Source organism: Taeniopygia guttata, chromosome 2 (genome assembly GCF_048771995.1).
Source record: "Taeniopygia guttata chromosome 2, bTaeGut7.mat, whole genome shotgun sequence".
Lineage (NCBI taxonomy): Eukaryota > Metazoa > Chordata > Aves > Passeriformes > Estrildidae > Taeniopygia > Taeniopygia guttata.
The window spans coordinates 13,551,558-13,570,583 of record NC_133026.1 but is presented as its reverse complement, the minus strand read 5'-3'; the positions used below and the strand labels follow the sequence as shown (position 1 = coordinate 13,570,583).

Genomic DNA, 19,026 nt, shown 5'->3' with positions numbered 1-19,026 from the left:
CAATGGCCAGAACCAGGGGACTCAAAGGAACATTAGCAGAAAGCTGTATAAGTACAGGAGACACGCTCCATGGAAGAGCTGGAAGGAAGGAAACAAGCTTTTGAAGCAGAGGTCAGATGGCACAAAGGTAATAAATGAAAACAAACCCAGCACAGAAACAGGCCTTGTCTGCTTTGGCAGCCACTTCAGGTTTTTATTTACACCAATGGCACCCTGCTCCCAGGAATGTGAAGTGCAAATGTCAACAAAATTTGGCAGAAGTTTTATGGACAACTTTCCCATAAGTTGTAGTAATAAGAACAACTGCACATTGAATTGGTGACCCTGCAAAGGTAGAAGTCTATGAAACGTTTATTTTCCTTCTTGGCATCACTCAGCAAGCAATACAGACACATAAAGCTACAGAGCATCTGCAACACAGGTTGAAGCAGGGATATCCTGTGATATCTTGGGTATAAGGGTATGATGACGTTTGGAAAGGAATCTGGATAAAAACACAAGTTCCACTAATTCAGGTGGTGACGAGTTTGGTTTTTTTCCAAAAGAAATGAAGAAAGCTACAAAACACAAGAAAGTTGTGCTGATTTATATTAACTCTATCTTGTTCCTGTCTTCAGGCTCAAGCTAACAGTGGATGTTCAACATGTATTGTACAGTGTATTACTACAGCCCCAGAGAACATTTAAAAAATTTCAGGTACAATAACTAAATATCAGATTAATTAAAAGAAATGCTCTGCTGTGTAGGACCAAGGGTTTTTCAAGGCAAATTACCTATAGAATTCATTGTGAACTAGATCAGACTGTTTCAAACACTTTTGAAAAAGTTAATTTCCAATAGCTTTAATTTCAAACAAATGGTATAGATAATGCATCAGCTTAGACAGGAGTAAGTCCAGTTAGTTAGAAAGTGGCATTAGTAGAGAAGCCTCTCTCAGTTACTCCGTACTAATCACACTTTCATTTGAGATAGCACCTGAGCAATTTCCAAATTATTTCTGTTTAAGAATTTCATGGATGAGTGTTGGAAAGGATGGATAAATATAATTGCCTGGCAAAAGATTTACAATAATACAGCCAAGATGAAAACAATCCCCCCTACTGGCTGGACAATACCCTTACCTACAGATAGGTCCAAAAGTCAAATGGACTGTTCCATCTCAACCCCCAAAATGTATGGTTCACCCCACACCTGTAACCCTACCCTGAAACATCAAGTGTCTGTAACCCCATTGGCCCAAGTCTTGTTCCAGCCCACCTTGAAGCCCCCTCATAAGGGGTCTCCGAGGGGCCAGATGCCCTCTTGGAACTTCCTCTCTCTTAGATCTTCCCCCCTCTTAGAACTTCCACCCTCTCCTAGAGCATCCTCTCTACCCCTTGTCTCTTCCCTCCCCCATCCCCTCAGGCCTTGCCATGTGCTTTGTCTGGCAGCTCCAAGCAAGACCTTTCACCATCCCTAATAAACCTTATATTCTAAGAGCAGCCTTCAGAGATCTCTCGTCTCCATTCATCAAAGCCGTCCAGGAGCCCAGCGTTCCCTACAGATGAATTTTCTCACAATTCAAGATCTTGTCGGCTTCCTGTTGTGTTGACACAAAAATGCTTAATTGATATTCAGCTTGCCTTGTAGGAGGAGTTCTTGGGCTAGAGGGAATGGGATGAAAGTGTTGTACTTGGAACTCTATATTAGGAGTGCAGTCAGACAAGACCGGCTTAAGTGATTTAAGAATTCTCTGCTGTTCAAGGGGGCTGATCCTGCTCCCTTTTGCTCAGACACAGGCCTCCATTTGCTTTGGCACTCATCTAATGCTTTGCTGAACTGACTTATGCCAATCTGGTGAAACAATATCCAAGATGGTTTTCTGTCACATTAGCAGTTCAGCTGGATCACTAAGGGACTAGGTGAGCACCAAATCCGGCACATGAAAGGTAGCAGAGCACAGCCTGCTCCTTTTTGGTGTCAGTAAACTCTTAGATAAGTTTAGCCATCTTGTTCAGCTGAGCCACAAGCCACTACCTGTATTACTTTATTTTCATGTACGAAAAGAATTTATTGTAAATTTTAATGTATAATGTATTGCACAAGCTTATATTTTCTAAAAGGTCGGTGTGCTCAAGGCTATAGTCAGGAGTCTTAAAAATCCAGTTAAATACATTGATAAAGTAACATTTGAAAGAAGAATTTGTGGCTCTGCTTCCCTCCCTTTTCCACTACAAAGTAAGAAAGCTACTTTTATATACAATAATTGACTACAGTGTTGGATATCAACTCCACATCCTTTTGTGTGCTACACAAACTTCCTGCCTAGAAGTAGTTCAACTGTCCCATGTACATTAATTTATTATTTAAAGCATTGTAATAAATTGAACCATGCACAACTACTATGAGGAAGGCCTACTGTAAATAGAGGATTTTTTAAGCATGTACATGTAATAGCAATTTTATTAAAACTTTAAAGTTATATTATTCCCATGGATATTCTTGCATGTCTGATAGATATAACTTATGGATATCCACCTTGTTTAATCCCTGAATTACTGAACTCAATGCTAAAAGACATCTAAATCACTTGCAGCAGCGTCTTTAAAACTGCCTCTTAAAAGCTGTATTGACCACTGAAATTACAGCAAAGAACAGCAACAAGGCTGTTGTTACATGCAAAGGCCATCCTCAGAATCCCCATAGGAAGCACTGCATTTCATGACAGCAGGAAAAAAACAGCTACAAGAAGTGGTTCTCTCTTATATAATTCATTAAATGATACACAGATCACGAAGTGGCTAGAAGAAACTTAGTATGAATTGTTGGATGTATATTTGGAGAAGCAGAACGGAATTAACTTCTCTGAGATCATACAAAAGACTCCCTAATAAAAAAATGGGGGAAAAAAATCCCAATCCAACCATTAGAGAGCATGACCAAAGTTTTATTTCAAAGCTTCCAAATAGTTTAGCAACAAATACTTCCAACTTGTTACACTCTCAAGATCTAATGCCTCTGAAACACTGCCTCCCAGTGACAGGCTTGATCTAAACACCCTGGGAAGCTTTGCAATCTGCCTCAAGCTGAACACAGACCATTATTTTAAGGGGCATCAGATGTCTGTTGAAAAAAGTTTTCACAGACATTTCTACTCCCAGTGAAATATATACATTAAGTAAGACAAGTCTTCAGCATCGCTATGCTTCATGTAGCAAAGGAGAATGTTCTTCACCATGAATTAGGGAAATCTCCATTTACTAAAAATAGTTTGAGTAAAAATGGATAAAGCACTATTAAGTCCTGGTTACAAAGGAACCATGATTCAACAAGGGGAAGCAAATAAATACTTCCTGGCTTCAGAAATGCCATTGAAAAGAGACATCATATCCTTTACTTTGTTGTCCAATATTTAATTCAGGAATGAAAAATACAAATAAACTATTAAAATCAGGTTTTCAATGCTTTACAGATTTTTTTTCTGACCAAGTGCATGTTCAAGGAACCTCAATCTGCCAAAATACCTCTCTCCCTCAGTTTGCCTACAGCAGTCTGGTCACCTGAGTAATCGCTTAAAACAACCCCAGAGTTATCATAAACAGTGGTAGAAGTGCAGAAACTGATGAAACTTACAACTACACACAAGATCTGTAGTAGATCACAAAATTTGTTTATTCATAAATTAGAAGCTCCTTTGGAAGTTAAATAAAAGTTTTAAATCAAAGCTTGAAAAGTTCCAAGCTCTTTGGTTTTGTTTAGAAGTAGTAAAACAAAAAAAAAAGTATTCATAAATAAAACAATAACTTTCCCTCAAACTACAAAAAAAAAAATTATCTTCATTTCATTCACAACGAACATGAAAAATGGTAAGTGAAGGTACTGATCTGAAAAACAGAAACCCAGAAGCTTTGTCACTTGCAAGAATTGCTCTGGGTTCCATGCAAACACAGCTTCTCTGGCTTTGGCAAATCTCTGCCCAAGGCCTGGTCCTTAACTTGACTGACAGCACAGAAGCTAAAGGTAGTCAGCATTAGGTGGAGAAAAAGGTAAAATGTATCCTATAGGACCTGTACAGTTATTCTAACTCCTGTTATCCCATTAATAAGAAGGGTTGCTGAAACAGAAAGATCATTATTCTGTGGTTACAGAGAATCCACTGCCTTTTTCTACACATGAAAGCCACAAACAAACAGCTACAACAAGAAAAGCTAATTGACCATCATAATCAGAAAAGAAGTTACCTTAAAAAAACCAAACATAAAAGAATTGTGTAATAGTCAACAGATTTTCAAAGTAAAAGAAAAAAAAGTAAAAAAAAAAACCCACATTATGTTAAAGCAAGAAACAATCAAACACTCACTTTTTTATTTCTCGGAGGAGCATCCTAATAAGGATGGCCTGCAGCGGCTCAATCATTAATTTTCTCCACATATCAAGAGCTAGCTGTAAGGACACAACACAAGTTTATATCAATAAAAAGTACATTTTAAAAAAACCCTAAAAACCACCACACCAAATCCAGAACAGTACCAAAGATGACACAATTTCCCATTGAGGATTTTTAAAATTCAGTTGTTACATAACCTCCTCTTTCCCTACTCAGGCAGTATGTGAATGCTGGCTGCTGGCTTCCCAGCCCGCATTCTTCCTATACATTTCATAGAACTGATTAATTCTTTGGTTCTACTCCAAGTATTCTCAAATATATGTTAAGGACCCCAAGCAAGTTGGTTACAAAGGCAGATTTTGAGACTACAGATAAACAAAACATCTGCACAGCAATAGGTAAGTAACATACTTTTCTAATCGAAGTCTGAATGTGTGTAAACACCAGTATTTCTATCAATGATTGCAAAATAAGCCTCAGCTGACAAAAGGGAATTTATTTTGGCCCATTTGTCAGAGGTCACAGTCAAAGACACAGAATCCTTTCATCCAACGCACAAAGAACATCTCCAAACTAAGATACTTACATCTTCAGCAAAGTCACTGGCAAGCTAACATTTGGCTTCTAATGGAATTCAAATCAGTTCAGGAATTTATCAGTTCTTACAAGCGAAGCAGTTGCTCCCAAGATACACCATTTTTAGAAACAGAATTCCAATAGTTCAAATTAGCTTTTACACTTGAATCAAAGTCAGATTTAAAGCCCAAAAGGGATGTGATCCCATATATAAAGAGAATAATTGCATATAGGAGACCTCCAAAAACACCTGCCAGGAAGTAGTAGACCGGAAAAAAATGAAACTGCACAGTTCAGTAAGGACAGAGGGAATATTGTTCCTAAGAAAGCTTTGACACAACTAACAGGTCATTAGATTTAAAAATTAAACAATCTATCAGGTATTTCTTAACTGAAAGCAGGCACATAGCTATCAACTGCCAATCTGACCCACTCTGTGAAATAAATCTCCTTTTTAAAAAGCAGACAAATGAACTTGCTCCAGCTGTCACAGCTATTCAGCATCCATGCTGCAACACAGGGTTGAGAAAGTAAACCTGACACAACTGCACCATAAGCAGGCTTAAGGAGAGGTAAAGGTTTGCTTATAAATCCAAAGACAGATCATGTTTTGAAACAAAGTCATCTCAGGAGCAATTTTCACTGTCATGCCTTGTGGATAGTAGTTGGAGAACAGTTAAGTTTCTATAAGACAACAGGAACTCATCCTGAATGAAAGAAGCCAGCTGAAAAAAGCCAGCTCTGGAGCGAGGGGGGAGAAAGGAAAAGAACTGATACATTTAGTGACTATGAGGTGAAGATAAGCTCAAGTAGATCTCTTCTGAATGCGGTCTCTAGCATGGTCCGTCTCACATATGAGCTACCAGGGGGAAGCAAAGTCAAGTCGCCTATTGGAATTTTCTTGTCAAATAAACTATAGACAGATCAATCCAGCAACTTGATGTATTAGTTGAAGACAGTGTCTCCCACTTGAGGATAGGGACTGATCTTATTTCTCCAACTAGACTGGCAATACTGAATGTGGCAGTTTTCTCCATTTTCCAGAATCTATTTCTGAGGGAAAAAAAAAACCCAGAAGGCACATCTTAAATACCTTCTAGCTCAGGGCTCCCACAAAGCCATTGAAAACTCAGGAGTTTGAAATCAGTCATAGGAGCTCAACTCAGAAAAGCAGTCTCCTTCACCATGCATTCATAACATACAGAGAAGAAAAAAGTAATCTCTTGCAAGCACTGGCAGACTATTTTCATTAACTTATCTCATCCTGTATATTTCCTTGTACAACAATTACTGAATGTCTGGAACACTTGTGGGGATGAAGAACTGTCTGAAGCTGTGCCCACACACCTCACACACGCTCTTATGTACAGACCTACTGTTACACACCTCGGAAGAGCTGAGCAAGAATGGACTTGTTTAAGATTACTGAAAAGCTCCCAAAGTATTGTTACAACACAAGAATGATGTTGAGACAGAATCTTCAGAACAGAGAGTGCAGTTCTGCTTCCAAAAATACTGGGCATTATTTCTGTAACTTAACGCTGAAACTGAAGAGAACTATACATAAAATAAGCATGTTTGCCCTTGGTAGATAAAGGCCAGATCATTTCAGTCGTCTAAAATGGCATAAATAGTAGTTAATTCCATTTTAAAGTGATAAACAACAAATAATTTTACTTCTGCCAGAGCCCTTGTACAATCCAAAGAATAAAAGACAGAATCCTACAGGAACCATAATGGAGAAGATGCTTTCAAAACAAAGAATTTATAAACTTGTCAAGTTTAGGTCAAGAAATGGAGCAATGAATTCACCAAAATAAAGCTGCAATTTAATATATGAATGTAGGACTCAAGTTTCCATTACTTTTCAGGACAAAGGGGTGATTGCCATAAGCCTAATCCTACACCAGTCGTGAACAGATATTAACTTCACTGCTTTGAGATTCTTAAGAAAAGCTTTTATACTTTGTCACATCAAGAAATAGAAGCCTAAAAACTAATATTTCAAGGGCTTCAAAAACAAAAGTATACTGCTTCTTCAACATGTTTTCTAGATAGCAGTATCACTTAAGAATCTAAAGTTTATTTGCTAAGTGTTCCTATTATCACATTTTAAGCCCAAATTTTCCAACAGTTTTTATACTTGTTTTTTTTTTCCCTGCCAGGTCACTCTTATTTTCTACACCAAAATTGTAATCTCATTTTACAAGGAGAATAGTGCTTACATCTACAACATCTCTGTGACATAAAAGAGCAAAAAAATTTCAAAGGACAAAGCTGAACTAATAGCATTCTGAACACTGTTTCTATCCAACCCCACTTTCAGAAATACCTACCTCTCCAATTTCCATCAAAGGTTCATTCATATCCACCCCTCCATAACCATACTGAAGATCAGCTTCAGTCAATTTGTTCTTCTTAATAAACTGTGTGTTGAGGTACCTATAGAAATAAGGACATCCTCATCAAAACAGGCAAAAATAAGAAACTTAGAATTAGGTTCAGAATTGTGGAATGTCTTCCATATCACAAAATATAACCTCCTTTAACCAATTCCATTGCTATTTGTAGAAAAATATTACAGTACAAATGACATTGAAAGAATTTACATCACATTGAAACAGTAGTCTTGGTAACAGAGATCAAACCTGAAATATCAGTCAGCATTTTCTTGGTGAACATTGTACTTGTGTAAGAATCCAACCTTTCAACATGCACTGCTTATACACAGATACATATATGTATGTGTTTCTCATACATACACATATGTGCAAAATAACTCCTAAGCTCACTGATTAGTATTAGAATGCTAGTGGTGTATTTTAGTGGTAGAAAAACATTCCTACTATTGGATATTTTTAAGTTAAAAGTATTTCCTTCTACCTGGGCTGTTTATTCTTCTGTGTTTTTCTCAGACTGAAATGGAGAAGTACTGCTCATTTTAACAGGGCAAACTTTTGTCTGTTATGATCCCTTATTCAGTTCATGATAACTAGCTAACAGCCAGATTACAAATTTTAAAGAGAAGAATTTTCAGAAATTATTTAAGTAACAGTTATAGAGAAGAAATGCTATAAATGTTATTTTTAAATTCAGTATTTACTACTGTATGCATAGTTTTTATAAAGAACACAAAATGTATTCTATATAGGACCTGCTAAAACATCCCTCTTGACTCTCAGTATTCCCATAGAATAAATATTGTAACATTTTTAAACTGAACCAATTCTTTCCTTTCCTAGATAAGTGGGAAAAAAAATTTGAATATATTTCCCAACTACACTATTTCTTACATTAGAAATGCTTAAATGAGCCAACTGAAGAGTTTTTTTAAATTTCTGATCTAAGCAGAAGTTTTGAGATGCTCAGTTTCAGACACTGAAAAGAGCCAGGTTACTGAAGCACTTTAAGAGCCTCAGAGGCTGCACCTGACTAGAGATGTCTGAACACTTTTGACATGAAGACAAAAGCCAAGCAAAGGAGAAAAGGAAGAACACACTGTGAAATCCTGTGAACTTGAAAGAATTTAGGACACCACAGAGTCCAAAGAAGGAAGATGTCCTAGTGCAGTGATGACAAACTGGAGTACAGCAGCTACTTTGACACTCTTATGAGGTACTGTAACCATGAACTATAAATGCAGGTCTCTCTAGAAGGCTCTGGGCCCTCCATGTCATATAAAACCTGTGAGGACATTAGGAACACCTTGAACACCAGCCCTAAGCAGGCTCCTTGGTGGCATTCTCCCATCTTCCCCCATGTGAACAAAGCCAACAGCTGCCAATCTGCTTTTTCTCGTTAAACTTGCTAACAAGGAAAGCCCTACACTCTCCTCACTTACCCCCCCTCTCTTCCATCAGTACATACAACAAGAGTAGCACGTAAAACTAAAAATTGCTATACCATGATATGTTGGTATTATTACAAATACAAATACAAAATAGAACAAAGCAAAAGCTGCACCATGTGTATTTAGTTTTCAAGATTTTATTTGTAATACTTCTTTTTTTTTTTTTTCTTTAACTGACTTAATTTCAATTTGCTAGATAAGAAAACTCTCCCACATCACTTGAAATTAAATTAGGCAGACCAGATTTTTTAAAAGTACCTATAAAATCAGTTACAGCACCAAAACACTGGTAAGGCCTAATGTCCAGCATTGGTTTTATCTATTATTTTTACCATCAGAACAAAAACAACAACCAAAGATGTTTCTTTTAGTGTTCCTTATTCCATCAGTTTTATACACTTGGTTTAGTCAAGCACATGTGGGATTTTACTTTCAAACTGAATCCACATTTGTTTTCCTAGCATAATGCACCAAGGAGGATGGGTAAAAAACCAAACCAAAATCAACACTGAAGAAAGAAAAGATTTAACTAATTTTCCAATGACATGATCGATCTCACATTTTAGGAATTTTGCTCAAAAATGTCTCACATTTGAGCAGTGTTTCAAATATTGCCTATCCGGTTAGAATCAGAGATGCAAGCCTAATTAAATTTTAAGGGAATCTATTTTAAAATAACTTTCAGATCACCACCTGTAGACATTGATCAGTTTTCATTGCTGCAATAATTATACAATCTAGAACCTGGAATACAAAAGAGTCAACTAAATTATGGTACTTTTTTCAGAGTATGCATGCAATAAGAAAAGAACACCAACTAATTCATAAAAAGTAGAATATCTTGAAGCTTTGACTCAAACCATGCTGGTTCAACTGCAAACTGCAGTACAGTGCCAACCTTGTAGAACTCCTACAATTATGAGTTTATACACTGCAGGCTTGATTAGCACCAACACATTTGGCACTGCAACATCAAGCAGAATATATTAGTAATGAAAGAACTTAAGAAACTGTCTCGGCTACTTACCTGTTGAGGCATTACTCCTTTTTTCTCATGTTCTGCTACAATAACTATATTCTCTCCAAAATTAACCTGAGGCATATTCATCTACTGCTCTCTTTAATCAACACTCTTCAACTTAACCTGCAGATCATGTTAAATGTCATGTTAATTTCAAAGGTTTAACAACTCTTTTGCAAAGCTTACCTGTATAAACAGTCCATATAGTCTGCCCCTTTGCTATACTCTTCCCAGTATCTGTGATACATAACCAGTACTTGTTCTTCAGCTTCCAGAACTTTCTGTGAAGGCACACATACCCCACACACCAGAATTAGTACGGAAATAGCACACACACTTAGGAAGCTATCATAGGATGATCATTTTGGAATAGTATTTGCATATTCAGAATCATGGTAATGACCAAAAAGCTTACACATCTTAATACTACCAAGTTGTGGTAAGCCAGCTAGAACATCTGGACTTGCTTTATTTTGCATTTAAAAATAGCAGTCTCTCTCCTGTATTGTTTTCTATTGATCTTTTCAGAAGTACCTGCTTGAATAAGCCTGGTTCATATTCTCACATCAAACTGGAGGGATAACTCACAGAACCATCCTCTCAGTGACACAGATCAGTTTTATATTCACACAGCTGCGTGCACTGCACACCAGAACCGACCAACTGTAAAACCACTATGCCTTACTGGAGACAAGTCCTTATATGTACCAAGAATCACAGAATAATATAAGTTTAACCAAGCACAGACATATATAAATTAAAAAAGCATTAAAGTTTTTCAAATCTAGGCCCAAATCTTCTGAAATTTAAGCAAATCATGATCTGAAAAGCTACTGAAATTCTCAAAATAGATTCATACTTCAGAGAAGTAAGTTCAACCATTTAAACTAATTTGTATGATTTGTGAGGGAAGATGAAATCCTAGGAATTCAACCTTAATTCTCTTTAGAGTTTGTAATTTTAAAATCTGGCTCAAGCAGCAAAGAAGCTCAGGCAAAAAAAGGGTAAAAAAATTACGAAAGAGGAAAGTTGGTAGACAAAACAGAATTTTACAACGTTATTTCAGAGACAAGTGGTGGCTAGCCAATTTAAAAACTGGATGTATGCCTTCCACTACTTCCCAAAGCTTCCACTGTGCTGGCACCTCCCTGATTATCCTACATGAGCTCATTCATCTCATTAAATAAATGAAGAACTTATTTGGCAGAGTTCTCTGCTAGTTTAGTGAACTGATTTAGTCTATCAGAGTGCCAGAATTAACCTCTCTGTAGCCAGTGCAACTGCCTATTAAGACACCCAGTCTATCTTGTCAAATACTCAGGTACCTAAGCGTGAAGCCACTTAGCAGCACTATGCAGAATTTGCAGTGCTTTACCCCCTATAAAGACACTGATAAGCACCTTATTTAAATCTACTTCTCTTTTTACTGATATAGATGGAGGCACCATACATCTGCCCTGTCTACAAAACATGATGAATTATAATTTTAATGAAATTTGCTGTCTTAGCTGATGAAACACAAGATAACTCACAGCTATATAGACATACAAATATTGTTGTCATAACAAATAATTTGCCATTATTTCGTCTCCTCCCAAATGTTTGTGTTGTTTCCCACATATTTCAGAAGGTTTATGTTTATTTTTTAAGAGAGTATATGCAATCAGTTTCCAAGACACTAGAGCAGATATGTTTCTCTTGAAACAGAAGTCTAATGACAAACTACAAACACGTGAAAATGAAGATGCTTCTCTAACTTGTTTGATTATAAGCATTCAAGGTAAAATAAAGAACTTGCTTTTCAAGCCAATGACTATACTGTATAAACCACAACTGTTGGCTTAGAAATAAAATTATTTCTTTTGTGTTGCATATCAAAAGGGATCTATAATACCTGCCTACATTTGTGTACATGTGGTGACATGTGTTACATATTTCATATATACAAGAATTGTGTCTCTGCAACTCTGTCATCTGTGATTTTGTCTCATAAAAACCTATAAAAAGTCAAAAAAAGGACGAAGAACACCTACATGGACATCAGTAACTGTACAGGTTACCTTGTGCAAATGGCGTACATGATTCTCCAAAAAAATTTTAGTCTCAGTATAAAGTCTCTCTCCAAGAGGTTCGGGATAGGCCACACACAAAGCATAAATGTCTCTGGGCTCAAAGTCAAGGTTTGTAATAAAGTGTGAAAACAATATAAACAAAGTTTATGATTTACAGAACCCTTTCTCCTCCCCACATGCAGTTTAGGTTTTGCAGTTTGTTTTACATCAAGCAAAAAAAGATAAAATGGATCATTTTCTGAAATTAGTGTAAGTATTGGCTTGTGCAGAATCCAAGTTTACGGCATCAATATTAAATTTTAAATACTGAATGCTGAGGCAATATTAGAGCTAAGATCCTGAAACTTCTGATAGCCTCATACTGATGTGGCTTCTACTCTTTATTTGCCATGTATAATATACAATAATCTCAAGGTGAAAAAGCAGCTTTCTTGCACCATTCTTCTGTATTTGCAGCCAGCATGAACTAAAACTCTTCTCATATAATGGAAAGGAGCACTAATTAGATTAAGAACATGATCAGTCAAGTACATGGTGAAGCAGACTTCAAGTTTCCCTTCCTGGAGTCCAAAATAACTTACTGTCCCTGCATTTTGCCCTCACCTCCACAGGTAAAATAATTTCAGGGGACACTGAAAATTAATCACAATGGTGGTGTGGATTAAAAAAAAAGTTTATATTCTTTTTAAACATTATGATAATTTCAGTAATCCTGTTAGATCACAGCCTCAAAAAAACAGTTGTATTTGCTAACTTAAAGGGGCAGCAGCAACCTGTAAAGCCACCTTTAAGGTGGTTTTGTCCCTAAACTACCTTGCAGAGTTATACCTTGGGTTTGTATCAAGTTTTAAGAGTAACTTGAGGAAGAGAAGTTATGACTGAGAACTTTGCTTTCAGAAAATTCAAGCAAGGATTAGGTCAGGCTTCACATGAACAACTGCGGGAAATAAACTAATTCTGCAAAAATTACTTTAAAACATGGCTTAACCACTAAGCCTAGGCACTTTATAGAGCTAGCCATAGTAGGAATCAATAATTTGGTATTTCACTTCAATCAAGGGAAGACACAAGATCTGCTTTCCTCTAGTCTACCCTAAAAAATCACATGCCTGTGTGAAAGGAGGCAGAAGACAGACAGTGGAAGAGTCACCTGCTTAATCTATAGAACAGTGTCAAGCTCTCATCACACAGCTTGTCCAAATACATGTTTCATTTTTTATATGGAATTACTACTCAAAACAAAGAAGATTCTGATGCAGGAGAACTAATTAGGAAAAAACCCTTTATCTGACAACTGTAATCTCAGAGACCCCCAACCAGAATCTAATCTTGAGTGTAGTATTCCACTCATATAGATCATCTTTGCTAGAATTCTCCTTAGAACAGCAAAAAGTGTTAAGAAACATTGTGAAACAAAACAGGCAACATCCACTGCTTTGTAACAGTAGCAACCAATGCAATACACCATCTTGTAAAGTAATGACCAATAATATAGCAAAACAAACTTAAATAGTGAAGAATGAAATATTCTATTAAAGAGATTGCAAAGAATAATTGATTTTTACAATTCCCCCTCCCCAACAAATTTTCTCAGTCTAAGGATAGTGAGTAGCCAAATGCATCCTCAATATAACTCAAGCCACAAGTCTCTTCACTGTGCAAAGATATTTTCGAGAAACTAAACTCAGAATTAGAAATCTCCATAATTTGCTCACAAGAAAAGGGGATATGACTTTTTTTCTTTTGATCCACAACTCCACTACCGGGATCACTACAACCTACAGATCTCTAGTATAAGAACTTAAAAACTCAGAGGAAAGAGGCAGTCTTCACCACAGCAGCACAAGAATATAGGAATGAAAGTTTATTTGATGAAAGCAGCAAACAAATATCTCTGATTTTATCTTGTGAACAAGTTTCTTACTTTTAATAATCCTATTTATGAATGAAAATGGTATCTCTACTCCTTCATGAAAATGCTTATCTTCCAAGCATGCCTTTCCTTATTCTAGAGAACAAATTTTCTTACAAATGAAGAAAGCTGAATCTAGTACTCTTCCTTGTCACTGTGATTAATATCAGCAGATACACAAACTAAGAGTTTAATCACAGAAGCACTTGAACAGGCACCTCACCCTCCTGTATCAACTAAATATTACTTGAGGGATATCAAGTTTCTCTGGAATTATACAAAAGAAAAGCTATCATGAGACTGAAATATATCTGACTGTAACAAAACTGTTCTTTCTTGCTCAATTTGTACTTGTTTCTTTATCCATATTTTATCTCTGAGTCCAGAATCCAAATTTGAGGGTCATATTAAGTGTTGTGACCTTCTTAACCAAAAAAAAAAAAAAAAAAAAAAAAAAATCTCTAACATGAAATTAATCACTAATCATCATTGGTATTTTACTCCATAAACTTAAAGCCTATTTTTCCTGCACTGCTGTCCCATAAAACAACAGGAAGAAGCCTTCACTGTTCAATAATTTATCTTTAATGGTGAAAGCCATCTGTTCTTCAAGTTCAGTATGCAGTTTTGCAGGGTGAGAAAGGCCAGAGGAAGCTGTAGCCAAACTGCTGCCTAGGGGGCTTCACTCTTTATTGAGAACAAGAACATCAAAACCCTTCTGTGACTTAAGTGCTTTGGTAGTTGCTATTTGAGGGGCATTACCCAGCAATGGGAAACTGAAGCACCTCCAAACTAAGAAGGAACAACAACAAAATTACTACCAACAAGAAAATGCTATATCCAAGGCTACAAAAACTCACAAATATTGTCCTTGGGGTTAAAAAAGTACCTAGTTCAGACTTCTCTAAGCAACCAGTGTAGAGCTTTGGGAAAATTTCTATTCATCAATCTTCTGTAACAGAACCAAAATTTGTAGAGAATTTCAGGACTCAGTCAGAAAGAATCATGACCATATGAACTTTATTTACTCTTCCTTCTTGGCCAGTTGTCTCTAGAGATACATGTTTAAGTTTCTGGTTCATGACAGAGTCCTTGCAAAACAGTTCATCAGAGGAGGCAGAGAAAACTTAGAGAAAAAAAAAGGTGAAAAAAAAGCAGATAGCCATGCTGCATACTTTTAAAATAATTCTGTTCAAAGCACAGCTGTCCCTGAGTACTGTTGATCTTATTTTAACTTATTGGGTAGAAATCCCAAGACAACAACAGGAAGAGCTTGATGTTCTACCTGTTCATAAAGTTCTAGGTAAAATGCAGTTACCAAAGTATAGAGGAACTACCTACCACTCTCTAACCAAGCCTTAAATTTAAATCACGCCTATGCCTACTGAACAGTCTTGAAAGTGATACAATATATTCACAAGAACACCGCAAACAGAGACATAACTGTCACTCATTTACCAGACAATGAAACAAGTTCATACACATTTCTTTCTAGAGAGAATCTTAAAAGGAAATCTGAAGGTCAAAGGTGGCTCAGGATGACTCACATTTTAAATAAAGTGACATATGGTCTTTCAGGTGATCTTTTCCACCACAGTGGTTCCCAGCTCATTGCCATTCTACCACTGCAAGTATGAGGTAAAACATTTATTTAAAGATAAGCCATGTTTAACAATAAAATTACTGTAAGTTACAAAGGAAACACTATATTAAAGACAAACAAGTTCTGGGAACTAGTGGGGCGAAAAATAGTTTTAGAAGTGGAATATGTGCAGTACAAGCCTGTTATCCCTAAAATCCTGTCATCTTCCATATTCCATCGGATCTCAACTGCCCTAAACAGCACAAGGGAAAGTTAACACTTCTTAGAATACAATGATGCAGACTGAAAAGTGATTGCTTGCTGTATTTTATCCTTTGTTTCCACATCACACTGTTAACTATACATACAGTACAAAGATCAACTGATACTACCAATGAATCAATGAAATTTTATTTATTGGATTTTATTGAAACAGTTCAAATAATTTGCCATCTTTATGTTGTGCTGATTAAGCAATAAGAAAAAGAGTTAATAGAACATTTCCTTTATAATTGCTGTAGAAGTTTAGAAACATTACTCCAATTAAATTGAACTTAAGAGAAAATAAATACAAGGAATAAGATGACATATTTTTTAAATGCCAATTTTAAAAAAAATATATCCTTAATACCTTAGTCTTCTTTATGTACAAAACCTGGAGAAATTTTTATTCCAGCTGTGTAGAACTACCAGTTCCACCAGGTTGTTGAGCACTCATTGAGCCGCTTGTGTTAAAACACAAAGTCTGGTTACAGGAAGCAGAAGTACTCAACAACCAACATTCAAGCTGGAAGTTACACAAACTCCTTGGGCCATTCAGCCACAGACAATAAGCCAAAAGGCTCGTGCAGGTGCCAAATCAGACACTAATAGCGCCACTTTCCAAGGAATGTAATTAAGAGATGATACTAAGTAAGGTCTTAAGAATTACATGCCAAATGATTATTCCAAGACTGCTTCCGGAGTCTGCTGTTCATAAGCAATCCTTTTCTGATGTTCAATCAACTGGACTTGAATCCCAAAAGAGGATCAACAGCAAACTTGTGTGCAAGGTCTCCACATAAGAAATTGTAAGCAAAACAGTGTGACGTGGAACCAATACAACATCTCATGCAACAATTATTTTATATTTAAATGTATTTTAGATACTCTTGTTTAAATGTTTAAAGTTTTAAGCTACAGAATTTAACCACTTGATAAAGACTGAATTATGTAATCCTCAAAAACTGCTTAGAAAGAATGACTGCAGAACAACTTCTCAGCATGTAAGTACCCACCTAATTAGTTCAAATTTTTTTTAAATTCTAGAGTCACTTGAACTTGACTTCAGTACAAGGTCATGCCCCCAGAAATTAATTACAAAATTTTTTTAATGAAAGAGCTCTTAAAGATTATTACACCACAAAAAGTCTCTACAAGAACTAGGAGCTATGTACATATACACATGCACACACTCAAAACACAGGCATGTGGGAAAGAAATTCTGAGAAATGGTTAACATGTTCAGAATGAGATGAGACTTTAGAGTCAAGCTCTCACCCACAGAATAAGCTTATGTTGTAAAAACTTATGTCTAAGCATTCTTCTCAGGTGCTTCTTTTTTCACCCACAAGAATTAACAAATCAATAAAAAAGTCTAAACGATTCTTCCTCGTAGTTAAACCAAACGATGACCAACCCCTGCAGAAGAGGTGCAAAGCCTCCTAAAATTCTCCAATTATTCACCACAATGATATGGCTAATGAATACACAGACCAGGGCACAGTATAACTGGTTAGAAACGTTACACTTCTTTTAAAAGAAGGTCACTGAAACTTAAATCTTGTAAAATATTACAGGTCCATTTTACATGTAGAACACAAACCTTTCCACTACAACAATGTATGTACAGTTGTGACTTGAATAGCAAGACCATATGAATGCAGAAAGAGTAGTAATTCTTAAACATAGCTTAACTTTCACAAGTAATAAGGCAGTAACAGAGGAGGGAAAGGAAGAAGGCTTTTTAATAAAATCCTTGCTGTGGAAATGTCTAGTATGGTAGCTATCAGTAGAGTTAGAAATGCAAAGAAGAGGGAGAAATCTTTACACAGAACAATCTCAACATCCCCCACATCTCAAATTTAAAGATGTGCACTCTCTGTCCAGGGTATTTCCCCTGCTACACACAAACACTTAAACATACAAGAAAATCTCAGTGTCAGAATAGGGGACACTCGATACCTGTAAAAACAGCTTTAGCATAAGCTAAGTATTATAGCTACCAAAAGTGACTAAAACTGAGGCTAATTTACTTTTTATCAGCATGGTGATTTTCACATAGAATACTTCCCAAATATGCAGAATTTCCCATCCCTTTCAATTTATTCACAGGCCTAATAACAGGTACAGCCTAACAACAAGCTGCCCAGGATCACTGTTGCATAACACAGGTTTACCCTGTGATAAACACATCACACAAACACATTAAGTCAGATTTGTCACTTAAAGGATACGAGAAGCGATCATTCCACGTTGCTCTTTCAACATAATCCAACATCACAACAGCTTTAATCGTTGTTAGAAGTTTGTTCCATGTTTCATCAAAGTCAACTACTCGTGGTTTCAAGGACATTGTGGGGCTTTAGTGTTAATCTGTAGAAGAATTAAACATGTCAGACAACATTGCACAATCATTAAAAAAGTATACACTTCCTTTGAATTTTTCAATTTAAACTTTGTACACTGTTGCACCACTATGATACAGTGACACAAAGAACACCCACCTCTTCCAAAATGAAGCTCACAATTCCTCATTTTTAATGCTTTGGAGTAGAACATTAAGGTTGCATGAGTAGCCTATAACTTAACACCAATTAATCTAACATCATCATGCTTTGTGAAGTTCATTATCTCACGAAACTATTCATTTAAGAGTGTCCCATGAAGAAAACAACTTTCCTGTAAATTTTGATTTGTTTACTTTTATTCAAAGACTGTTTTAACTGTATCTAAGAAAATTTGGGGTAAGAACAAACTAAACGATTACCACAGTATCTGAAATTCCTACTATCAGTTTGTAGCCTGTGCTCACCTCAGGCTTTCATGAGACATTTCTGGTTTTACATTAGAAAAGCCACAAAACCCAAAAGCTTTGATCAGGATGTGAAAAAGAAAACACAGGGCAATATGCAGAGCTTGTGCTTCCTGCACTATTCAACAGGACAAACACCGACACCTTTCAAATAAGACATGGCTTGAAAATACAGAAGCTGTGATAGTTATACCCTATCAAATTAACAGAAGAGATTTATTGCAGAAAAAAAACCCACTCAACATTAAATTATCTAAATAAAACTAGGGGGAAAGTAAGGTGATTTTAAAAAGAGACAGCTGTGAAGGTCTCATTTCCACTAATCTAGAAAGGATCTGATGTGTGACATTCCATGCACAAAGCAAGTCTAGCTGCTGCTCAGAAATATGACATTGTAAGACTACAATAAAAAGTGGAAATAATACTTCTATTTCCATTTCAAACAGATGGACAAGTGACTCTTGTCTTTCCAAAATTTCAAGGTCAAAAGGGAAAGTAGAAAGCTGGTGACAGACTTTGAGAACAAGAGGCAGACCTCTGTAAGGGAAAGAATGAAATGTCATGCTAAAAAACT

The 19,026-nt window shown here is 36.3% G+C and overlaps 1 protein-coding gene across 2 annotated transcripts in view; it reads right to left on the bottom strand.

Moving 5' to 3' along the window:
* The window catches only part of CUL2 (cullin 2), a 41,457-nt gene that overhangs the window by 20,460 nt on the left and 1,971 nt on the right, over positions 1-19,026 (bottom strand). For both annotated transcript variants that reach the window (XM_030264339.4, XM_030264338.4), the window contains exons 2-6: positions 17,875-18,013; positions 11,874-11,976; positions 10,000-10,094; positions 7,279-7,384; positions 4,340-4,422 (exon numbers count right to left, since the gene is read on the bottom strand). In XM_030264339.4, coding sequence (XP_030120199.1) covers positions 4,340-4,422; positions 7,279-7,384; positions 10,000-10,094; positions 11,874-11,976; positions 17,875-17,993 — 506 coding nt within the window. In that variant the 5' untranslated portion in view covers positions 17,994-18,013. The remainder of the gene's footprint in view (positions 1-4,339; positions 4,423-7,278; positions 7,385-9,999; positions 10,095-11,873; positions 11,977-17,874; positions 18,014-19,026) is intronic.